The 26,326-nt window shown below is 36.2% G+C and overlaps 1 protein-coding gene across 7 annotated transcripts in view; it reads right to left on the bottom strand.

The window, feature by feature from the left end:
• Window positions 1-70: 70 nt before the first annotated feature.
• Window positions 71-26,326, bottom strand: part of UBR3 (ubiquitin protein ligase E3 component n-recognin 3) — a 94,298-nt gene continuing 68,042 nt past the window's right edge. For all 7 annotated transcript variants that reach the window (XM_048953058.1, XM_048953060.1, XM_048953061.1 and 4 more), the window contains 9 exons: window positions 24,929-25,034; window positions 17,984-18,084; window positions 10,065-10,189; window positions 6,911-7,018; window positions 6,305-6,415; window positions 5,406-5,582; window positions 4,093-4,302; window positions 2,852-2,991; window positions 71-2,519 (listed from right to left, as the gene is read on the bottom strand). In XM_048953058.1, coding sequence (XP_048809015.1) covers window positions 2,402-2,519; window positions 2,852-2,991; window positions 4,093-4,302; window positions 5,406-5,582; window positions 6,305-6,415; window positions 6,911-7,018; window positions 10,065-10,189; window positions 17,984-18,084; window positions 24,929-25,034 — 1,196 coding nt within the window. In that variant the 3' untranslated portion in view covers window positions 71-2,401. The remainder of the gene's footprint in view (window positions 2,520-2,851; window positions 2,992-4,092; window positions 4,303-5,405; window positions 5,583-6,304; window positions 6,416-6,910; window positions 7,019-10,064; window positions 10,190-17,983; window positions 18,085-24,928; window positions 25,035-26,326) is intronic.

Genomic DNA, 26,326 nt, shown 5'->3' with positions numbered 1-26,326 from the left:
ATTGTGTGGAATTCAATAATAATTGCATTTTGGATGTCTGAGGTGGAAAGAAACAAATTCACCAACACACAGATTGACAGGAGACTTTTATTAACATATCTTACAATGCCGATTACTGTATTCCTAGTTTTGTAGTTCTCTGATGTATTTTTAAGATAGATTTATATTCTACAGTAATGTACTGTACTTAAATGATCATTCCTACAGGATATCACACCAGAACATTTGAGTAATGCACACACACGCCACTCTAGTTTGGACCTGTTATTTTTTCAAAGTTAGCTTCATAAAACAGGATAAAAAAAAGTAATGGGGGAAATCAAAGCTCTTGTTTAGCAGCATGCAAGGATATTCAAGTACAATTTTCAACATAGTAATTTTTTTGTGTTTTTAAATTGACTGGTGACTAATTCACCAGTACTAAAATAAACGTTATGAAATACCCCAATGTTAAAGTTAAGGCTAATAGTTTAATTCACATCCATATGCACAACCAGAGAACGCTCCATTTCAAATAGAACACAGTAATCAAATTCTGGATACGTTATCTCGTGTGAATATAGCATCGGTGCTTCAAACTAAGGATTACTCAAGTTCATGAGCCCTGTAATAATGTTATGCTGGAGATGTAAAGAAACTTTTTTGCTTCTCAACCACACTTACAAAATGGCCTGATACTCATAATGAGCAATGCAAAAATATTACAGGCAGAACTTATAATACAGTATCAAAAAAGTAATATTCTGGAAAAAGACATAGCTGCTTAGTTGGTGAAACAGTAATTTTAATCTTACAGGAAGTACTGTAATATTTTTGAAATATATATATATATTTATACGTATGTATAAAAACCAGCATCCATTATTGTGGGGGGTTTTGAGTTGCAGTTATCCAGAAAAATTCATTGTATTTACTCACTTTTCCTTCTGTCCATTCTCCTTGATTACTACTCAGTCATTCTGTTTCCCCTATACACTTTTCACTACATAATGACTTCCACTGGGGAACTGTTTTCACTGTATACATGTTTTTTTTTAATCATAAGATGTTTTTTTATCTTACACATACAAATTTTATTTTACACACAAGCTATGAAAGTCAAAAATACCAGGAACTGCTTGGTAGTGCTGTATGAAATAGCCAACATGTCCAACACCTGTGGAAAAACATCAGTAGCGATATATTACATACCAGTATTTTAACTGTAATCTTTCCTGCCAATGTACACAGAGCGGGGTTTAGTCCAGTCTGGCCTGTTCTCTTGAATTGTTTTAGCCCTCTAAACACGAACTGATCTGGCATTCTTCCAGCGAGGCTACATATGCACTGTGTGTTCACATAGGCTACCCCTCAAGGCTTTTTTGTTTGTTTTTTTTTTTTCTCTCCTTTCCTTTGGAAAACCAAGCAGAAAGAATATTGATTATTCTGAACAAATGCAATAGAAGAACCTCCCAAAATGACAGGAAAGATACAAAATTATGTTTCCTTTGTAGAACAGCCTGCACATTTCCAAACCAATAATTCTGAAACATACGTTTGGTCTGTAATGAGAGACAGGCTTATGGTTGTTACACTTATGATTGGGATCTGCTGTGTCAGGTGCCATACTAATTCCCTATATACAGCAACTTCTGTACGTGTTATCACTAATGGTTTATTCAATTGATATGGAAAAAAAGTCAAGAAGAGAACAAAAAGAATGTGTTTTCTGGATTATGTTAAGAGCAATGACCTACCTAATTTACAACTATTTCATGTATTTTATGGAAGAAAAAAAATAATCTATGAAATTCCTGAGAAAGCATAAGTTTTCAGTAATGCCTGAAATATTTCAATAGACCTCTTGTGGTAAGTGAAATCTTTAAAATTCAACTTTCAGACCAATTGTTACCATGCAGTCTCACAATCATTGTACAATTCATGTCTAATTACAAATGCATACCAAGCAAAAAACCTCAAACCAACACAAGAAAGGCAAAAAAAAATATCCAACATAGAAGATGTAGTACACATATACAGTTTCAGCAAAAATTGCTAAAAACTCAACTCCACGCAGAGAAAAATAAAAACTTGTCAGCTATCCCTGGAGCCTCTAAACAACTGTAAGTAAAACTTGTGCTTCTTAACAATATCAGACAAAAAAAGTAGGACTACTGAGTGCAATCATTGCTCACACCATTTTGAGGATTTAATTTCAAATTATTATATGACTATTTAATAGCAACAGCAGCATATTATGCAAAAAATTTCATGTGTTGACCAAGTTCCATTTCCCTTTTATGCCCATTCCCCACTCTACCCCGAGGCAAAGAGCTCAACTCCCATTCATTTAAAGCTATTGTCAGTCAAGATGCATTCATTTGTGGTAACAGCGATGATATGGTATGAAGATGATGGTGATTTACAAGCCATTGTAATGTGGCCCCCATCTTTTATTGATATGATCAAAAGTATGAGACACCCACTGCTGCTCAAGCACTTTGTATCTTTCCTTGCATATGTAGAGAGGTTTGCCACGCCTGTTTAAAAAAAACAAAACATACTAATGGTTAATATGTCACATAAAATGGAAAACAACTTCATTGTTAAAACAAACATTGTCAATATAAACAAATATATAGAATATTCATATTTCATCCTTCCCCTCCCCCAGAGAAGCATATATTTTTATTAGTAGGGGGCTTTTGGTTTTAAGTAAGATTGCTGCACTCCTTCTCCCTCTTGGAGAAACTTGCAGAAAGTGGGTGTTTTCCCTTCAAGGAAGGTAGAGATTTTTATCTGCTACTGCATTATATCTAACTGATACACACAGAGCAGCAACAATAAAACGTATATGTAATTAAATCATTACCTAAGATCTCTGTCTTCTTCACCATGTGCATCTAGATAAACAGAGCCCCAAAGGCAGAAACGATGGCCTCTTATGATGATGATGACAGATGCATTAATCAAAAGAAATATTCCTGTCCCAGCTCCACAGTTTTGTGAATGCTGTATAATTATGAGTGCAGAAAGGGAAGAGTACAAAGATTGTTAGTCTCTGTTAACTTTATAACAAAAAGGACTTTCAAAATATAAACTAGTTTTTCTTGAAACATGCATTATTTACTAGGGTACAGTTTGATAAGGTATATCCTGCCCCAAAATTCTCTAGACAAACCAGAACTCTGTATCTTGTGCTGCCATAACTTTACATACAAAAATGGTTCTGATAACACAAGGGAAAGTACTCATATTCTGTGAAGAGTTACATAAGAAAAATGAACAAAAGCATTCTCTACAATATTTATAATTTGTTGTATAACAAACCATTTAGAATCACCAAATATTCTGCATAGATGGCAAAAAAAAGAGAAAATAGTTAAAAAAAAAATCTTGCTTTCTCTATCTACGCTCATAGAATGCTAGTATGCAGTTCTACAAATCTTTTAATTCCTGTTTGCTTCAATATGTCACTCCTCTATGTAAAGTATGTATTTTTTTCTAGATAGCTTTATTACAAGTAAAGGGTATGACTCCACTGACGGAAGTAAAATGTAATTAGTTACATAGGTTCTTAACTCTTTCCAACTGTTTGCATGAAGCATACATACACCTTATACGTAACTGTTAATTGCATTTTAAGTTTTGCCTACTTCTCTCTTCTCCCACTGTAATAGCAGAATAAGGGAGAAAGATAAGTGTAAGGAATTACATGATCCTTATGGAATTTATTTGGGTTTGACTTATGCCCTAGCTATAAATTTCTCCTCAGTTTTGTGAAGCCCATGTATTTCCAGACTTCTTGTAACTGTCCAGTGATATTAGCATTCTGAAGGCAGCAAATTTCAATAGGTTAAAATGAAAACCATGTGTCAACACTGCCCACAACCGCTTTTTAAGAGTTTTTCCACAAGGGGAAATTAGGCCAGAGGCTTAAAAAGATTAATAAAACTGTTTTTCAGAATCCAATCTAGGTTCAAGTATTAGAAATAAAGGCTTAACATGATACAAACATTCATATGAGATCAGGATCACATCAGGACCAAGCAATGGAGTTAAAAATGCCTGTCACAATGAGAACAAGTACAGAACTGGAATTATCTCTCTTACCAGTACACATTCACAGTAACTCTGTTGTTTGCAGCATAATCCTTTCAAGCATACAAAAGTACCACAAACTAGACAAACAGCAGGATCTTTAGGAACCTTGGTACAAACAGTACAAGTCTTTCTGTGATAATACTGAAAAATGGTATTATAATTCTCAGGCAACTGAAGGAGACGTGGTAAGTCCCACTTAGGCTCCTGGACAAGCAAAGCCTAGAAAGAAAGAACAATGTATCAGTTCTGCACATTCACTTACATAAAACTAAGACAAGATTATCGAAGAATGGAAGAATGTCATTCTCTCAGTCCTTCTGTATTTCACATATTAGGAAGTGCCATGCAACAGTCCCCTGCTTCTGCCTGAACACCCTTCCTGTGGACACATTTTGTCTTTTTTAACGGGTACAAAAAGAGTGCTAACCATTTCCCAAGGATGTTTTCGAAATGTGACATCACTGAAGTTCAATAACCTTCATGGCTAAAACGGAGAGAACTGCTGCTCACCACATCCACTGGAGGAAAAGTGGAGGAAAATTCTGCTTATTCAAATCCTGTTTTTTTGTTTTGTTTTGTTTGCTTGTTATTGTTCTTGGGGTTTTTTTCGCATCTTTGGCAGAAGATGCAGAATCTGTTACAAGTAAACTGTTAAACAGCTTTTATCATTTTGATCTTTTTCAATACTGATGATGATTTAGATTGGGCATAAGGAAAAAGGTGGGTTTTTTTGTTTGTTTGTTTGTTTTTACAATAAAAATAAAGCATTGGAACAAGTTGCCCAGAGATGTGGTGGATGACCTGACCTTAGAGATATTGAAGACCTGACTAGACATAATCTGGCTCTGAGCAACCTAATCTAACTATGGATGTCCCTGTTCACTGCAAGGGATTGGACTAGATGACATTTAAAGGACGCTTCCATCTCAAACGATTCTTTGATGCTCAAAAATATCGCTAGCATCTAATAGGCACAACAGACTTCTGCTAAATATTTTCTTTGAAGAAAGCTTCTGTTACATGACCTGAATAGGCACTAGGTGCAGAAAATATGGGAACAGTTAGAAAATAGAAATGCCATCCTTAGATTATAATGCCTCCAGTAATCATATTGAAAATAGTTAGGCTTTCTTATTCCTTTTTGTAACCATTCAAATCCATATCCACTAACTAACATTTCTAATCACAATCTCTTTCTTATATACAAGTCAGGTTCTCTGATCCTACACAAGAAAGCATGTACACAGTCAAACAATTAGCAGCTGCTTCTGCATCAGCACCACATCAGCTACACTTGCATCACAAGTAGTTTTGCTACATACCTTTACTTGATCTGGATGTCTGTCTGCAAAGGAAGCCAACTCTGAGCACCATTGTGATATCATGTCAAATGCTGGCACTGGCCAATCAAGACAAGAGGCACTGGTGAATTCATCAGATGACTGAAAAGATGGTAACAGACCCAGACAGCTTGCAAGAACTGTGAATTCTTCATCTTCCTTTTGATACAAAACCAGAGATTTCAGATTAGTGCCTGTGCTTTAAATTTTTATATTTATTAGACTACACACAGTTTATTTAAAAATGTCTCTATTCCAATAGCAACAGCAAATATATTAGCATTATTGTACTAGAATATATTCACAAAAAAACAGAAAAGGTTCTATTTCCTAATTTCTTCTTCCAAATTATCTCAAACTGGATTCTCAAAATAAAACCAGTCAGAATAGGAGAAACAGAACAAACAATAAGAACCAAAAAGTTTGTAGCGGTAGGTGATAATTTTGATGCCATGAAATGAGAAGCAGCAAACTATTTAAATCAGCTTAATATCTCACAGAGCTTAAGCACGATTGTCTGCTGATGCACTGTCTCTAAGAATAAAGCCCAAATATGAACGGACATTAAGCAAACTCAGGACTGAAGTCTAGTCTGTGTGCAGATTGTCATCTCTGCAAACGCACTGTAAGCTTTAAAGCTCTGCTGTAATTTATGAGACAGATAGGTATGATCAGTTAAAATAAGCACGTATCTGCTGTGAGTTTTTTTGTTGTTGTTCTGTTTGTTTTAAATATAACATTTTTCAGGGAAAACGCCCTGGAAAAAAATACAAAGAAGAGCAATAATGTTGCAGAGGAATAGGCGTTAAGAAAAAAAAAATCAAAAACAAAACAACAGCTTTTAAATGGATACATTTGACTGTGCCCTTCCCAGTCTGTACCTGGCAACTAGGTAAATCCCCTCCAAAAAGATGGTGTTGAAGTAGGCTGGTGATCCTGAGGAAAGGTAGGCAGAACTGCTGCAGATAGCACTCTACAGAATCAGGATTTACCTACGGGGGAAGGAAGCAATTACTAAATTCTGAATAAGCTGTCGCCAATGTAAGAAACTGCAGTATTTGTCAAATGTATCCACATGCACTCCCATTAAGATACAGTGTATCACACACATGTTTCGAGGGCTGGCAGTCCACTGATAATCTGAAAGAACAGTGTTGCTTCCAACCCCCTGCCTCCCTCCACAGAACTTCCCCAGACAGATACTTAAACATTCAGTTTTCCAAGTTTCCGAAAGGCTTTTTGCGCATGATTAGAACACGCAATTATAAGAAATATTTGTCAACAACTTTCTCAACGCAGCACTGTCAGTAAAAGAAAGGTTTGCATAGACAAATTCTCCCAAGGGGATGTGCTTTGATCTAGAAAATAGAGTGGTACTGCAGTCTTTAGCAAAATCAGAGAAAAGTCATTACAACAACCACGCTGAAATACTTCAACAAGAGATAGAAAAGGGACGTTATATAAATTTTCAAGAAATTTGCCAATACCACTGTTAATTCATCAGTCTCTTGTTCTTCATATATCTTCCCCATAGACAGCTCGCTCACCACATGGCCCAGCAATACTTCCCAAGATTTTTCTCCATTGCATGTATTCTGAAAATATAGAAATAAAAATTGCCTGGTCACAAAAAGAAGAATTTCCTGTAAAAGAAACAGTGATAAAATACATATTCTTTTCATCAGCACATGCATTTTGACTGATAAAGCTGCATGTTGTTTAAAACAACTGAAGGCATAATTTTACAAAAAGGAAATGCATTTAGTTCATAGAATGAAATACGATTTACTACCTTAATTATATATATTCTAAAGAGTGTTCTATGAAAACACTTTATGAATTTTTTTTTTTTTTTTTTTTTTTGCGAGAATATAAAAATGCTTAAAGTTAGAAATAATTGCTTTATGGATAGATTGTGTTTTGGCAGAACTTGAATTTTAATAAAACTGATTTTAGAAAATGATTTTTTCCTAAAACGCATCAGAGTAAGTTACAAACTCTTGCCATGTATTGTAAATTGAAACAAGTCTATGAAAAAAAAAAAAAGTTGTGTTTGAAATGAACAGTATCTACTGCAGATGGGAAAAACATGTTTAGTAGAAAGAACAAATAGCCACTTAGCTTTGCATCACACCATTTAAAGCAACAATTACAAAAGCCATCAGAAACAGAAACCTGTATTCCCATAATTACTTTTCTTCCAAGTCATACCAGATTGTACCCAGGGAAATCACAGTAAGAATTCTGAGCTACGTTAGTGGTTTGATCACTTGGTGTCAACAGAGGGGAAAGACTTCAGCTCAGGCATGGCACCCAGAATACCAAACAAAGACTCACTTGGCATTATCCACAAAAAACAAAAGTGTGATCTCTGTAGGCATCAGAGGATCAAAACATCCAGCGTTGTCAGCATTCAAGAAAAAGCCAGCCTGAACCAAACTTTTAAAACCATTTGGGCCTTTAGAAACTCTGAGGAAAAGCTATGTTCCTTAAATAAAGACAATTTCCTTCATCACATGCAAAGCAAAGTACTTAATCTGAGGACTATGGCTAAGATTATGTTTGCCAGGTAGGCATTAGCAGGAATATGGCTGATGAAAGAAGAGATGGGCCGCAGCAGAACTGGGAGAGAGGAAGAGGGAGCTGTGCAAATACCACCAGCCAGCACTCAGAGATCTCTTGAACACACATTGGGTCCATGCAGCAACATTATGCAGGATGAAAAAGAGGAAGAAAATCCAGAAATACATTTGAGGAAGGACAAGCTCATCTGTGGGCCTTTTGCAAAACTACTGCTCTTGGGCTGGAAGTCAAGAAGGAAAACACAAGGATAACGTAGAGAGCAACCTGAGCACGTACAGCCAAGCTTCTGTCAGACCTTGGATCACCACACAGATGATCTACACAAGACAAGAGCAAGGAGGAGGATGTTTTTAAGAGGGATTGAGAGACTCTCCATGCAGAACATATGCAGCAAGGAGCAGCATTCCTATTTACCTCCTACTTCTTTGCTCTACCACTCAGAAAACTGTCAATTTCCAATGGGCTTATCACAGGAGAAAAGCCAAAATTCTCAAGCTGACAGAAGTTAATTTGTTGGGCTCTTTAAACCACATTAGATAACAGGATCCATTCACATTAACATCCTGTTTAATATACTACAATTTCCCACTCGTTCTTAACATCCGAAGACAAGCATACCAGTGAAAATTTCACTAAAATGGAGCTGTCTTCAATATCAAAAGAAACAGCTACTGTAGAAAACCATTATCTGAGACATTATCATTATTCGCAAGCCTAAAGCACAAGTTTCTTTATGTGCTGCAAATGCTTTTACGCTTCTGTAAGAAAACATCTTAGTAACATAGGTAGCAAGCTGACCTGTCAATGCCCTAAGTCGGTTTTTATACAATCGAATCTCTCATTGCAGACAGCAAAATAAGCATTGTAAATGCATGTTCAGACAAACCCAAACTTCTGCTGCTAACAAAAAAGCAGCCCGTGTTTATCACATGGACTACAAAAGAATATAAACTGGTAGCACTTAATATGTTTTAATGCCTTCCACCAATGATTAAAAATTGTAGAAAATCCATCATTTGGGAATCACTTAAGTAAACAGAAAAATACAAAACAAAACAAAAAAAAACCCACAACAGCAACATTCTTAAGCAAACGTTCTTGAAACTGTAATGACATAAAAATACATTGAAAGAATGACGTGAATGGAAATTTAATGAAGTGCATTATTATTCAGTGTTGGCCAACACATGTCATTGGCACCTTGGAGTACTGACAGACCAGAGCTACAAATCCAACTTACATGTGAAATGCAGGTCGTGTTTCTCAGTGTGCCTTTCACTTTACAGCCAACACAACCAGGTGTTGTGTAGAGGAATACTCCTGCTTCCATTTCCTCTCTTGCCCCAACACTTCCATCTTTTCCGTTGGTATGCACTGGCAGCCTTCTGACTAATCAGTCCATTGAGCAGAAGACTAGCTGAAGGATTAAGTGAATGATAGTGCCAGTGCAGGAAGAAGGTGGGGAAGACTGGCTAAGGGAACTGTGTCTTTTGGTAAGAACTGGCATTCAATCAGCTGAGTATCCCTTTAACTCGTAAATGCCATCAAAAGATAAGGAAATGATAAGGAAATATTTTCCCTATTTAGTTCACACTTTTCTTAATTTCCTTCTTTGTTTCTCACCTGAGCACCTCAGACTGCAAATTGAGAGACATGAGGACGGCTAGCCAAGAACAGCGTGAACACGAAAGGCTTTTTCCAGCAATAAGCTTGTCTACCTGTATGTCTGGTAAAGGAGTGGTGCATCTGACCAACACTCGGTTTATCTAGGAAGGAATACTACCTTTTTACCATTGTAACAAACTCAAAAGTGATACTACATAGTTATAATCTCAAATCTGAAATTCAGTTCTGGAACTGGAAGGTTTCCCTGAAATCTGCAAAGCCTGTAAAAATGGCACATGCAGAAACAAAATACTCAATTTTTGTTAAGAAGAAGCAAATTATTATATGTAAAGCAGAGCATTTTGTTACACTTTTACCAGGAATATAAATGAAAAATTTTAGTAATAAATAGTAATAAATGAAAAATATTAGTATTTTAATAAATTAACCAACCTTTTTGAGAGCTCCTGACTGCTTCCATGCCATCCTATCTTCAGCACTGCATTTAACAGAAAGTGCTGCCAAGGCTTGGGTGTACAATAAAGTAAACAGCACCTTTACAATGCAGGTGAAGTGTTCTGTAAAACAAAACAAGTCATTTACAAACACTTTATATTTTTAGCAATCATACTGACTGCAGAGGCTTTAGCTAAAGATTTTTTTGTTTGCTTTTCACTTGACAGTATAAAAAAAAACCCAAAGACATAAAACCATTATATTTACTTACTTTCAAAACCAACTTCAGTAGCCTAGTGAACTGAACAAGTAAAGGGCAAGTAATTTGCCACTGTTCCATATGTTCATCTTAATCCTGATCACAAGTAATCTCTCCTAAGGACTTGATGGTGTTACAAAATTCTGTTTTGTCCAAATGTTGCCTCATGTTAAGCCACTGACTACTGATGGCTACAACTAACTAGGTCCTGTAGATGTAAGCTAGCATCCTACCACACCAACTGGTAATGACTAAATTTGAGTTAAGTCACAGTCATACAAATACTGGAAGAGTTAATTTTGTAAAGAAATCACAGCACAAAGGACATTTATCATACTCCAGTTTCTTTCTGCATCCAGATAAGGATCCAGTCATATCAGACATGCTGCAAATCACTCTTACACGGAATAATTATTTACCAAACATCATGTGAATACAGAAGTAGGATAAAGGACAGATTATTGTTTTAGAACTTGGTTTAAAAGAAAAATCTTTATTTGCTTACGCTTCTTCATAATATTTAAAGGGCTTATCTCCTACATATAAGCCACAGGAAAAAGGCTTTGAAATCTTTTCTGGGAAGCTAACAGAGTTGATATGCAATGTCCTAAAACTGGAACAGGAAAAAGGTGAATGTAATCATCTCTAAAAGGAAAATGCAGCAACAATCTCTGTCTCTTTTTACTTTGGGCTTTATCTCTCTTTGCAAATGATCTGATTTCTAAAAACTTCAGGTAGATCAAAGAAGTTTCTATCATTAGTTTTACCACTTCTTAAAGCACAACTATAACAGCAATATATTAAATCTAAAACAATGTACACAAAAATGAAGATTTTATTAAAAAAAAAAACAAAAAACTACTGAAGCTTTGAAGTCAAGCAAAATAATTTTATTTATGTAAACACCTTACAAAAATTGGGTTAAACTTCATTTTTTCTTCCCAAAGGATTTTAACAAGCTTCTTACATGAAGATGAAAAGGAGATAAGCGAGATGAAATGCCTTCCTTCTCTTTTCTTCTACCTGGTATCAAAAACAACTACTGATTTCTGAAATGAACACACCTAAGACTTAGGTGCATAATGAAATTTATGAACTAACAATTGTTTTTATATTTAACAAATGTTTACAAATGAATGCAGAGATAGATTTTGATACTTTTAATGTCATTGAGTGTATAAAACAAGCATAATTTAAGCACTTAAAATGATTGTTTATTCTAATGATGAAATTAATACTACTTTTTTTTTTTTTTTTTTTCATTATCTTCCTGACTTGTTCACATCAAACATGACAACAAACTCCGCTACATTTCACTCAACCAATTCTTCAGCAGGTAGCATTATAGCTGGCTTTCCTCTCCACATTTTCCCAGAATGGGAATCCATCGTATCCCATTAACACTCTAGGCTTTTCTCTTTTCTCCTCTGCTGAGACTTCTACTTCCTTAGAAATCCTTCTGAGGAATAGAAGGGGTAAAATTTCAGTAAATTTTTTGGGCTGAGATGCACAAAATTCAACCATGAGCACTCCGAGAATTTATAATTGCCTCTTCAGCCTGAGCTAAAGCCTACAACTGCAGCTATAAATGACCTCAAGCACAGAGTTCCAACTCAGCCAATAGCAGACACAAGCAATAAAGACCTGTGAAAACAATAATGAAATTGTTTTTTCTGCAGATATAACTGACTCAGACAGAAGTAAAAACTTCAAATTTCACAATCTCCTACATTCATAAGACAAGCTTACTGCAGAAGCCATCTACTTTAAAAATATTTGGTGCTGCTCTAGCTTTAAAAAAAGAAAAGGATTCAAAGAGAATGTAGGCAAGTGTGACTGCATACCTATACAAGTACCAGTTGTCTTCCCAACCTCTTGCCTAACCGCAATCTCTTTTGAACACTGACTATCTTACATGAATATGTAGACCAAGTGGGGCTCCAAGAACTTTGGTGAAGCAAACACTCAGCAAGAAGGTTGCCATTTTGGCTAATCTACCAATACAGATTAGCTGTAATGGTTCTCACACATTTGCTTTATCTCTTTACATATTGTGTTAAATTTTAAAGTTTAACTTTTGATGTTCTAAGTAATACGAATAGCTCTCTTCATTCTTAAAATATTGAAGAACATAATTCACTCAATTCAACCAGAAGATATTAACACTCACGAGAGAGAACATTTTGTTGTTCTTTTCTTTATATTTTAGTCACATGTTCAAAATCAGAACAATAGATATATTGAAACAGCTTAGTTAGCTCAGCTAAAAACACTGGTATGCATCTTTTGTGTTTTGATTAAATTGTTCATAATTTAAGTGAACAGAAGACAGCACTCTTGAAGCATGAAAGGAGGTTTGGAATACACCACCCAAGAGACTCTCTGAGCTGGGCCTAACAAGACAAGCGGGATCTGGAGATAGAGAGCAGTAACATCTGTATTTTAAATACTGCCCTCTCCGTCCTTTGCTTTTTCTTGGAAATTCTAGGCTTTGCTGACTAGAAGAGCCTCTTAGAAAAGTTCTGTTTGCCAGCTGTATTTGAATACAGCCTGTATCAATAACAGCTGAAAAATGATTCCAACATCTAACTGAAGAAGAAGCAAAGTGTGCAGAAGGCTTTCACAGTGGAAATCAAGATATTCCTCCCTAATACAACATTGCAAAGATTTCGGTTGAATCAAAATTATTTATGCCAGTAACAACAGTCTGCATTTCAATTATCAGATTTGCATCTTGGAATTTATTTTTATTGCAGGAAAATCAGACCACTGATCACCATTCAGCAGTCTGCCACAGCCATGTCCTCCTCTAAATAGTTTCTTCTGTGATCCTACAGTGCGCACATGGCACTCCTTAATATGCTAAAACTATTACATTTACTGAAATCTGATCTTCGTTAAATATGATTCTTCCTCATCTCTAATTCAACCCCATAGCTAATTTTTAAATTCACTAGAGATCTTTATATCTTACATATATGTTTAAAAATAAATTATTGTTGTATTTACTTACATAACTCATAAATGATGATGAATTTGTTTTTTTGAGAAAAGAGAATTATGTTCCAAAAGCACACGTTCAGCTAATACGGGAGAGTGCCTGGGCTACTATTAGGACGTCCTGACTTCTGTAAAATTTCATGGCATATTTTCAGGAAATAAATAAATAAAATCAGAGGAGCATCTCAGAGACAGTCTGCTAGTCTGCTGTGTAATGAGGGCCCAGGCTTAGAGACATGTATTTTATTAACAAAAACATCCCAGGGGAGCTGCATTAAAAAAAACCCACTAGGATGACCAACTATCATCCCACTATTATATGAGATTTCGTATTACTAAAATGAAAGATACTTGACATCTGCAGGTATCCATAACTGTAGAGCTGTTACATTCTCATCTAGCACAAAGAGCTGCTTCCTTCCTCTGTGAAGCGCTATCTTGTCTGCCTTTCTGTTGATGCTGCACTGTGTTTTCTTAATGGCCCCCTGGTGGAGCCTGTGCACTTCTGTTGTTTTTTCCCCCTCTAGTAATTCTAAAGATCGCTAGTATATTTGTAAGCTGTGATGCCTTCATCCCTTCTGCTGCAGATGATACACTGTGAAACATCCTGCACTAAATGCAATTAGGACTTAGGTATATGCCTACAAAGACTAATTAGTACTATTCTGACAATCTAAAAGTTACATTAGTAAGACTAGGTCACTATAAGTGAGAGAGTTTAGTAGTCAATTTTTGTCCTTATTTTTGCACAATGTTGAGAAATGCTTTTATGTTCCTACTTGTAAAAAATTTTTGGAACAAAATTACTTCACAGCACCTTATTCCATTAAGTACCCCTTAAAAACAGAGTATAAAATACCTTAAGAATAGAGTTTATATAGGAAACATTTCAAAAACCCTAGCTTTAGTATTACTGCAAGAAGTGTGCAGGTTAGTGCATGATCAACAATCTTCCAGTTTAATTGTTAGCAAATCAGATAGCATATGCTGGCAGGTGATGACAGCAGAAAGAAAGCAAAAGGAAGAATCTTCGAGTGAACTCAAAAGGGCATCTTCATATAAACAGCCTTTGAAAATTTTCTTCCTCATCTACAACTTGATCAGTTATTTGAACAAGTATCTTCAGAACAGAGCGCTGAACTTAATACAATCTATGAAAGGCATACTGAAAGCCTCTATATATACAGATAAATACTTCAGCTTCCACATTCAAATTCGATACTATTCAAGTTGATTACATTCATCCTATTTTTAGACAAGATCCTTATCCAGTCATTAAAGGAAAGCTCGAGTGTTCACCCCGGTGCTGCCTGCTCTACTTTCGCTGCATGTCGTTGAAACTTTAGAGAAAAAAGAACATGTCAGAGCACGCAGGTCAGACCCTTCAGCATCCAGGCCTTATCAGAGCTGGGAAAATAGAAATAAAGGTGTGTGTGCAGGCTGAACTTAGGTGTTACACACTAAAGAAGAAAACCTTTCCCACAGCATATGAAAGTTAGGCTAAACTCTCAGTGTCACTCTCACATCACAGACACTCCAAGCAGCACCGCCGGGCTGCACAGTGGAGCCCCAGCTAATTTCTGCCCCTCCCTGCATGTGCGGCACTGAGGACAGCAGCAGGCCACTGACAGCCAGCTAGCTCAGCACTGGCCCTGTGCACCTGTGAGCCACACACACACACACAGAATCAGTTTTGTTTTGTATTTTTAAGTACTTTGCAACAGTGATTTTATTTATTTATTTTAATTTTTATTTATTTCTTTTACTTTCAAAGCAAAACAGAATTTGAAAACAGTAGAAGCGACAAACACTGTGCAATTACAAACCTGCTTGCAGGGGTCTCAAGTCAGGTCCTTGGACAATAAAAATTTTCACATTTAATGGCAACTATGAAGAATAGTTTATTTTTAATTAAGAGATTTGTTCAATATATAGGAAACGTGTCACCAAAAGGCTGTAAATTTGGTTTACAAGGACAATTAAGTTTTTAGCATCCAACAAGCTGCTGTCTCCATTTCTGTACTGCCTTTCTTCATACAGAACACCATTTTGTATTTCGATAAGAAAGGAGCTAGAGCTGCTAAAAAACAAAATCCCCATTTACTGTTACTCACTGTTGGTAAGTCCCAACTGTGAACTGCCTATCCTCTGCACTACAGCTGCAACAAAATTAAACCAGAACCTCCTTTGTGGATTATGTGTTTAGTCTTGAGCACATTTCAAAATGCTGAGCATGTAAAACTATAAAAGCTACACCCATGTTCTAGTGTCAAGCATTTTAACAAATTATGATTAAAAACATAAAATTATTTTCATTTATTGAACGCAGAGGCTATTTTGCTGATTACACCACAAAAGAAGTATACTGTATCTTTTTCATTCTCTTCTTGACAAATTTGGTAAGTGCTTGTAAATGCCCTGACCTCCACCACAAAGTTCCTCCAGCAGAAAAGGATTTAATTTGCTGTGTTCGTTGCGATGTGTCCAGATCAATTTTCTTCTCTGAGTGAAAAGGCTGAACGTTAATGGCATTTTTATTACTTAATTGATGTCAGATTGTAAAAGATACTGACAGCCATCCAAGAGTTAATAGGATAGTTAACACAACTCTTAGTGCTGTATCCAAAGGGCAGAAGATGAAGTTTGGGTCCTTTCCTTACAGAGCCCTCCTGTTTGCCTATTCTAAAAACAGTTTTAATGAACAGAAAGATGATTTAACACTTGAGCTATTTTAGTTTCCTGTAAGGATACAAATATTGCTTCTATGAACACATTAACATTGCTATAAAAAAAAAAAAATACTGCAGAACCAGTCCCATTAAAAGACAGCACTAAAAGAGGAAGGAAATCTTTCATTCTCTAAGCCTCAAACATTCTTCATCATCATTACCATGAGGTTCTGCACCACACTGCAACTACACTGCAGAAGAGGTGGTGTTAAGTCTTTTATTAAAAGAATATACTCAAACTTATCTATCAGCACACTGGCGCCTGCCCTGAGTGCTGGCGTCAGCCAAGCCCACAACTCCCGCACCCTGCAATCACTTCAAAGCAGCAAAGAACATTCAGGAAGCAGCAGGGTCAAACATGGATTTTTCCATCTGTCCCTAGCCTGGCACGTGACCCAGCAAAACTCATTTTTACCTTTTCACGCCTAGCCTCTCTACCAAGAATTAATGATATCTGCACTCAACTCTGTGACCTATACCCCCAATTACAAAATGATATTACCTATTTTTCTAAACTGCAGTCTACACCTCAGGACAAAGTATTATGAAAGATCTTTTCACTCTGCCTGTTTTGATGAAGCAAAAATTAGAAAGATAAATACTAATTTATTTCCGATTTAATGCTCTGCAGTTGTGAAGCGGTTACATTCATCACCTTCCTGCCACCTGCCTTTAACCTTTCAAATGCAACAAATACTAAAGCTAAGAGCAAAATCAAGATGTGCTACTGATGTGCAATATTTTACAGACTTATCCATAGGATGCCTTACCGTCACTAACTGAACATTGCCTTTCCTAGGATAGGCTTTCATAAATGGTACTCTTCAGTGCTCAACTGTAAGCTACAAAAACACTGTTGTTTGTACTTTGGCTTGACCACTCCCTTCCCTGAAGTTTCTCTGTTTAGACTATATTTTGCTGCTCTTAACTCCAATAAAGTTAGTTTACATTAAAACTGGTTTAAAAAACCAGAAAGTAAGTCTTTCCAACAGTATGCTTCCTACTCCAGATTTTTTACCTAATAATCATTTGGACATGTTTAGTCCATAAACACATACAACATAACAAACAACACAACCCACCATGTTAACTGACACAAAGTTGTTTGAGCTCAAGTTTTAACTCAATTTGAACAATCAGTAGTGAGGACTGAACACTTCCTTCAGCAGAAAGTTAGGTGTATGTAAAACAGCCTTCATATTTACCTATTCAGAAATTAGCAAAAGCCAGTAGGCATGAAAACAGCCACACAGATCCCAAAGCAGATTAAAAAATGGTTTTGCTCTCTCTTTAAAATCAAGGTATAGCTATAAATAATCAAAGCGGAGAGCAGAGGGGCTAAGTCACCATAACCTGAAGCACACACTACTAGCAAGATGGACAAGTTTCATCTGATCCTTTTATACAGAAAATTATGTTTTAAAACATTTTTCATTGCTAAGATCATAACCGTGGTTCTTAAATTAATATTTACTCCAAATTTTTTTTTATATGCTGTCTCTACTAGGGTTGCAACATCACAGCAATTACCTATTATACACAAGTGCTGCAATTTAAACTCTGAATTTCAAACTAAATTACAATCTTTCAGCCTGAGGCACTCAGTTCAACTTGAAGTATTGAGCTGCCCGTCTAAGAAAAGAGATGAAGGTCAAACAGAGGACACCTCTCCTTCAGGAAAATAAATAGTTTTGGCTCAGCTCTTGTATCTTTACTGAATAGGCTGACTGATAAGGTGAGAAGACAAGGGACACAGATAAGCCTGTCGAACTACAGCAAAAATTTCTGTTCAATGCCACCTTCTGTAGATAAGGGAGAAACATTATTTTAGAATGCACAGTAGACAAGCTACAATTTACAATTCTGGAAGTCACCATGAATGCACACTCATAAATAATCTTTTAAATACACATATTCTTGCAACATACCTTTGCGCAATGGCTGAGGCATGGTTAAAATCTGGATCAGCAAAAGGGACGAGACATCTCTGTAAAGTACAGGAACTTCAGGCAGCTCTTCACTTATCAATCTGCAAAGAAAAGCCAAAGGAAATTATTTTTCATTCTACCATGTGACTCCATATTTTATTTTGTACTGAGTGTTAAATAGTATTATATTTTATATCAAGCTTTTAGAAGCCAATCACCTGTCAAATCATTACATTCATTTAATGCCACTAACAGACTGGAGTAACTCATTAAGAATGTTAACTATCCAGGTACCTAACTGTTGTTATTTTAAAGCTTTCAAGAACTGTCTGTACCAGTTATTTTTATATACTGACTCAATCAACATTCAGTATTTCCATTTAAAAGTTTTGGCCCTAATCTAACAAAATACAATGCATAGTTACATAGCAATGTAAGTATTTGTTTTTCAAAGTATGGAATTTCACAAGTATGCTATAACAACTAATACTCAAATTGCATTGATGTTACAAGGAATGTTCCTATTGGGAAATACTGAGACCTCAGAAAAGATTTGCCTTCCTTCATGCAAGGATATGAAGATTCAAGCAGCCATCACAGGTGGAATTATCCAGTTTTACAAACTTATTTAAAATTCTACAAAGCTTTAAGGACAGCAAATAAGCACAGAGACAGCGCAAACTTCTGAACTACTCAGATTAATTCAATAACTTCATCTTATTGCTGCATACTTAAAAGCAGAGTATGTTAGTAGATGGGAAGCAAAAAGATTCTCCCCTCTTTAATTGACAGGGAAGCACGAGCAAGATCTCAAGCAGAGATGCATGGCAATGCCCAAAGACATCCCCCACTGTCACCTTTCCTCTTCTGCAACACTCACAGAAAAAACAGCTGTTTTGAGTCTTACTCCCATCACCAAACAGTGCTGGCATTAGTTGGCTGGCTGTTTAAATGCCAGTGGAAGAACTGAGATGGCGACATTAGAGATGATTATCTCCCTACTACAACAGGAGTTGCATTGTAAGGAACAAGGATAACTGATCGACTCCCGCGTGGAAACCAGTCTCAGGCTGACAGATAGAAACATTGGAAAGGAAAACAGCACATACTACTGAGTTTCTCTCAATTGCTTGGAAGTTTAAATGTTGCCTTCACACATCCAGCATTTCTTTTGAAGATCTCTTCCCTTAGTCCTTAGGCTTTTCCCATCTTTTTTCCTCTTCCGTTGTTCTCACCAGAAAGTGCAGGAAAACATCTCCCTCTCTTGGTGGGAACCTCACTTATTTAAGGCAGCTATAAACCTTCACACAACATAGCAACTTCACTGGGCCCTTCATAAAAACCATCTGGGAAAAATCAGCAAGCCAAAATGTATCCAACCTGCTACAGCTTCAAGGCTTGCTGAAAAAAATGAGAGAAGCTGTCTGTCCTGCAGGTATATTACAGTTGATGAATACACACACATATATATGTATATATATATATCCTTATTATAACGTTAAGTCTCAAGAAGTACAGAACAAAACAGCCTCACTCAAACAGCTAGAGAAAAAGCTTTCTGTGAGGCTTTTTATATAATTGATCTGTAATTTATAATCCATCTATCATCTAAAATTGATCATTTCAGAAAATGACTGCTCTGAAACAGTAATATCCATATTTATATATGCGTGCCTCCTAAAGAAACAAAAATTAAATTCTACTGAAGAAGGAGTATCAATTCCTGTCGTGTTACCAAGTCTTTCTTTCAAAGTGATACAGATAATGGATTTGCTCATCTTACCAAGTTTCTCCAATTTAAACTACGACTACTTATATTCTACAACCCATGATGCTGGTTTTTAAACTTGTTCTCATTATGTGATGACTGAAAAAACACAGACAATCTCTTAAACTATTTGTGATCTTTATGTTTTTAATTTATATATAGTTTTCCCCCAGAATTTAACTTGAAATATGGTTAAGATACCAACTTTCTGGTCATGTTTATTCGAATAATTGATGTCCTTGTAGTAAAGAGCATGAGTATTATTTAACAGTCACATAACAGTGAGGCAAATACTTAGTCTGACAAAATTAGGCAAAACTTCTTTATGTACATAATACAGTGATTGACTGTTAACATTAAAAATAAATGAAATTATTTTTACGTTCAGGAAAAAACAAATTGCCTGATTTATTCATTTCATATAAATTGGAGAAGTTAAGTCACATTAAATGTCAAGGTTTTACATAAGCTGCTTCAGTTTAGATCAAGCACAGCAACCACATTAAGTACTTAAAAACTGCTCTGTCATTATTTTAGGGCTAGTGCAACTTCCTCATTATGACACAAACTGAATTTGTGAAACATTTTCAGAGTACGGAAATTACTCATCTGCTTATAATCCCCAGTGCACATGGGAAACCTTGATAAATCTGACTGTACAAAAACTTCTGCCACAGAAGCAGTGAATAAAATGAAAGGAAGTATAGTTTCAGATGGGACCAAAGTAATGTAAAACAAATCCAGTTGCATTTGTAATCTGTGTCCATTTGAAAATAAGAAGAGGTGGGAAAATGAACTGTACGATGAAATACAAACACACCAAAATAAAAAAATGCATTGTTCAATTTTCTCTGGAACTGATCTCTGCTCCAGTCCAAGGAAATTGGGCTGAACGTCCTTCTGAGCCAACATCAGAGCTATCTATATGCTGACAGCACAATGACAGAGTCACTTCTTTGGGAATGGATACAGAGGAAGAAAAGACTCTGTTCTGCTGTGAAACAAGCAGCATCTTAACTCTACATGCAAACAGGCACGCTTTTCCTTACATAAAACCTCTCCTTTCCCTCTTCTCTCAGCTACAGACTTCAGTTTTGTTTGATACTAACATCAACTGATTACAAAGTTAAGAATTCAATAAATAAAGCGGAAGCTTTGAATTAACCTTAGGCCTCATAACTGTCAGAAACAGAAAGCCCAGGACACAGGGATAAGGACAAAGCTGAACAAAGGCTTCATCACTGAGGGCAAATTCATATTTTTTTGTTTTCGTAATAATGTGAGATGCAGCCTGCAAATCCCAGCCTGCGGAAAGGTCAGAGTAATACACAGCTACTGATGTTAATAATTAGAAGGTAGAATTCTAATATTTATTCTGGCTAAACTCCAGGATATGATCACAATTCTTAGCTGTTGCTGTGTCACAGCAGATTTTTCAGCACGGCAGTTTTTCTCATTATACAACATGGGATTTCACTGACAGTACTGAATCAGACATTTCCCATTCTCCCTTTCACCACTGTGCCCCTGGCACTCCTCTGTCACCCACTGCCAAACATATCAAAAATAACCTTTCTAAAAACAGATGAATTCATTTACTTGGTTCAAGACGCAGCATGCTCAAGTTACATCAAAAAGCTGAAGATGGTGAGCTACTGCTGAAACTGCCTTAACATGACCTGAGATACCAGGGTGTGAGGCAGAATTGTCTGTTCACTGAAATCTGTCACAGACAATAATGAACAGGCTATGTAATGCCATCTCTTGCACAAACCTTAACTGAACCCTATTGTCTCATCGTTCTGTCCTCTATCTTCACAGAAAGTTTTATTTTTCCTGTTTCACAACAGTTTTTGTGATGGCAGTGTTAGTTTCCCAAGCACAGTTGCTCAGTCTCATCTCTGTGCTGCAGTTTATTGCCCTGGTACAACATTATAAGCAATCACTGAAGAGATCAAGCTTAGAACAACAAAACACTTAAGTAAAAACAACTTAGTGTATTTCAGAATTTCAGTTCATCGTGAAGTTCCCATCCACTTCCCAGTGGCTTCTAGTGCAAAGACTGTTAATGCTTTATCAAATTGTTCTTGCTAATACACGTTCTTTGTCAACACAAACGAAAAAGAAAACCCCTCATGAGATGTACATTTAAAGAAATACATATCCTTTTATTTCAGGTTTGCCATTCCTGAAATTCTGGCTATTTGGACTAGTCCATTGAATTCACATCTGGGTCTAGTAATTATTGCCTCCAGCTGCTCCTCCTTCATCGTTCCCTGCCAGAAGCTATTATTCCTCACAGCACAATAGTTGGGTTATTTGATCATCATTGAAACCAAATCCATCCCGAATACAACAATTTGCTTATGCACAGCCTGTGGGACCAAGCATATATTACATTTCACTGAATGAGCCACATAAGGGAAAGAATCCACTATACCATGATGTGAAAAATCCAGCACTAACTCCATGTATTCTCTGGAGTTTCACAGTTCACCAGATTTAGCTTTACATTTTTTTCCCCCTCTTCTTCCTTCCAACAGTTTACATTAACATCCTTTTTCATACAGTATCTTCTTGTCCAAAATACCCTTGATTTCTCCTTTACCTTGGTGTCACATGAACTACTGCAAGAACTACTTCCTCATATCCTTCTCAGCTGCCATTTTCAACTACAGTGTGAACCAGGTACAACTAGCTGACACTAGGCAAAAACAGAGACTTACGGAAGTGTAGCACAGCAATTCTTCAAGTCTTTACAAATTACTTCAAACAGTTCTTCCTGACACATGAAATCTAAGGCACTGTATGTGAATTCTGACAGCTGTGGATAACAAAGCTAAAAATTGTTAGCTATACATGGGTATTTTTAACAGCAAACATGTATGTAATAGAACTAGGGGCTGTGGGCAGACTGGAACACAAGAAGTTCCATTCTAACACAAGGAAGAACTTCTTTACTGTCAGAGTGACAGAAAAGTGGAACAGGCTGCCCCATTCCCCCTGAGAAGTTGTGGAGTCTCCTTCTCTGGAGATATCTGTTTGGAACCAACGACAGACATTTTCCTCTTGCTGATATTTTTTTCCTATGAGCTTTACTTAGCCTTAAAAACCACTGGTCAGATTGACAGTTTAGACTTGGTTAGCCTCAAAATGGCAAAGTACTATCCACATTTTAGATCTCCCACCACTTTCATAAACTTCTCCAGTTTACAGCAATGTTTTTCCTTCTAATCACTTCAAATGCTCTTTCCTGCATATACTATTCTGGATCTCTCAGAATGCCTTGACACTGAGAAGTGTGCAATTAGATCATTCATAAGAATGCCATCTTGAAGTGCGATTACTACTTCAGATTTCTAAAATACCATAACAGACATCTCATGTTTTAATCTGTGTCCTAAAGTCTCAAATAATCCAATGAATCTCTCTTTTCTGCAAGCTTTTTGGGGTCTGCAGAATAAGACAGTAAAGATAGTAAATGTTCCAAGAAATGAAGAAAATACAGTTTGATTGCATCTGAACAGTAACTATTTACTAGCAAAGTAATCTTTCTTAAGGAAGGTAAAGCTTCCTTAATCTTTTCAGACTTTATACTGACAAACCTGTATCTACAAGCTTATCATGAAGTCTCCTGAAAACCAGTGCAGAAAACAGAAGTGCTCAAATGCATTCCCAACACATACTACGTCTAGGAAATCATACTGTTACGTTCCATATTACCATTCATTTGTAAACACAGAAATATCTAACCAAATGCAGACTGACTTAACTATATTTTACCTGCCACAATCTAACTTTGACGCAATCAATGCATGATGAATTCCACCAAGTCTCTAAAAGTGAAGAAAGGTGGTGTTTTGGAAGACTTACAGAAAAAACAGACCCTCTGTTGATATTTCCAAAGCCAGCAAGCTCTTCAAATACCAAAACCACAAATCACAAGATCAGTTCCACAGCCACTCTGTAAATAGTCTGTCAAAATGGTCTTAATTTCCTCATATAACTCAGCAACCATAATCCAAATTTATTAACCTTGTTCTACTGTTCAATATAGGTCAGAACAGAACTGCATGAAAACAAAGTTAAAAAGAGGCTTGAACGTATGTTGAATAAGATGGGTTTTCAGATTCTCATTGCTTTACTAGTAGATATATTAGACCTGATTAACAGAAATTCTTACTGAAGTGATCAAACACTGATAGCAAAGAAGGCCTAGAACCAAGAAACCCAACAGTAAAATCTCAAATTAAAAGCAAGCACAAACGTTTCAGGACTTTTTTTCCCCTCATTTTTACGATAGAATTACTACATTGCTATTCTAGATTAAAGTTTGAAATATCACAATGCTCTTCACTTCAGGATCCTAGAAACACACCAACAAACATCCAGTTGGACAGGAACTAAAAAAACAGCTTTCAGCACTGCGTCAAGCTATAAAGTGGAGATCCTAGTTCTGAAGAACTTGGGCAGGGTTCTGGGATTAAAAAGAAATATTGCTTTCCTCCTGTGATGTTAAAGCTAAGGAAAGAATTCAGAATAAAGAGTCTCATTTTAGGAAAGAAAGAAGGTTGTAATACATGTTTTTTCTGCTCACTGTCAAGGTAGAATCTGAAAAGCAAAGGGTCTAACGTAAGGTTAGGACTAGTCCTCATATAAGACAGATACATTGCTCTACATATTGTACTGCTAATCCTTGTACAGCTCCATATGCTACGCAAGGTTAATGTTACAAAATCAGACTCAGGTGAATAACTTGTTTCAAATAAAAAGCATGATGAAACCTTTAACTTACAACAGAATTATTTCTCACTTGTATTAGGCCTACTTATATCATTTCTGTAACAGCTTTATGAATTCAGTACCAGCATAAGTTTCATCCAGCATCCATACCAAGAAGTACATCAAGCCTCTTACCCAACAGCCAGAAATCTCCATGCATTTAAGCTTGAAAATGGTATATTTGAGTATTAACTAAAAACTGGAAAGCGTCTGATTTTATGTAAAAGAAATTGTAACATTTATTATTACGAAGATATATACACAATTTCAGATGTTAAATTCATAAGCCTACCTCACAAAGAATTTAAACTAAGACAGAAAGTTACTCAAAACTCTGCTGAAAGAATGCTTTGTTAATAAAATAAAACTGATATTTGGTAAGTTAAAATACTTGCTCTGAATTTTTATCTTGCATCGTCTGGGTTAGTTTCCTCCAAGGATTGTACGCAGAGTCAATACTGTAGAGGCGCATGTGCATGGCCAACACATGGAACAGCTGATCTGAGGGGTGGAGAAGACAAACTCCTGATTATTATACACAATAACATGAAGTATTTCACATGAAGGTGCCATTATTATTGTTCTTAAAAACACATACACTCTTAACACAAAAGGCTTTTATTCTTTTCTCTCATACATAATTTCTGTGTTGAACGTATCTGAAATTAACCTAAAACGTTTCTGGAAATGCTGCCTTGTAGCAGGATTGCTCTAGTCCTTCATTCTTAAAGGTTATTATTCCTCTGGGCTTCACAAGATTATTTTGTAGATAACTTTTGGAACACAAACATCTTCATGCCACAGTGACACTAAAACAGCAACAGCATTCACAATGGAGAAGATTTGTACATAACCTGCAGGCAAAGTTTGTTGATAGTTTTCAAAAACATCTGTACAGTCACTGTGTAAAAAATATTATCTGCAAAGCAATTCCAGATGCCTCTGAAAAAAGTGTACTTAATTATTCATACACATTATTGCAGTAGCATGCATTAAAATGCACAGCTTTCAAACTGCTACAGAAAACAAAAATGAAAATTCTCTTTTTATTGATCAGCACAACTATAGACAAAATCCAATCTACTCCTCTAAAGCCAAGAAGACAAGCACAATTTATACAGACAGCATTTTCAGAGAGCTAAGTACAGTAAGAATGTCAGATGTCAATTCTTTCTCTGTGCTTACAACACAGTCACAATCTGGGCAAAACATACAGCAAAGCCATATCTCAAAGTATTATTTTCCATGATTTTTCTCAGTTCTTTCCTCCTGCCACGCTACGCCTTGCTTTCTGTTTCTCCTGTTCACTCTTCTGGGAGACTGCTTCCTTTCTCTCCATATCTTTCATTTCCATTTTTTTGCCACAGTATCTTGACACGTTTCCCCTCTCTTTCCTCTCTCTCCTTTCCCAAGATTCTTATTCTTTCAGCTAATCCCTTTGCCTCCCACTCTCTTAATCTCTCTCCTTTTTCTACAACCCACTTGCTCAACCTACACACTCTCTCACAGGTCGCTCTTTTAAGTAGAAATAGTAGCTATTAATTTATTTTCCACAAATAGACAATTACTCAGAGGGATGCAATTGCCAAAAAAGTCGCATGATGAAGTCAGCTGACTGTCAGAGCCTGAGGGCTGTAATTAGCTCCTGGGGTTTGCAAAATAATTGGAGATGTAGATGGCATTGGAATTGATTGCTGTCACCTGCTTTCTGAATAAAAACAGTCAATGAGGACAAAATAAGTCATCTTTTCTCCTGGCAAGAGATTCTTGCAAAACACCGCTTTGCTGACAGA

The sequence above is a fragment of the Lagopus muta genome, chromosome 8, assembly GCF_023343835.1.
Source record: "Lagopus muta isolate bLagMut1 chromosome 8, bLagMut1 primary, whole genome shotgun sequence".
NCBI lineage: Eukaryota > Metazoa > Chordata > Aves > Galliformes > Phasianidae > Lagopus > Lagopus muta.
The sequence above is the reverse complement of the archived record's forward strand: the minus strand, read 5'-3'. Positions and strand labels throughout refer to the sequence as shown.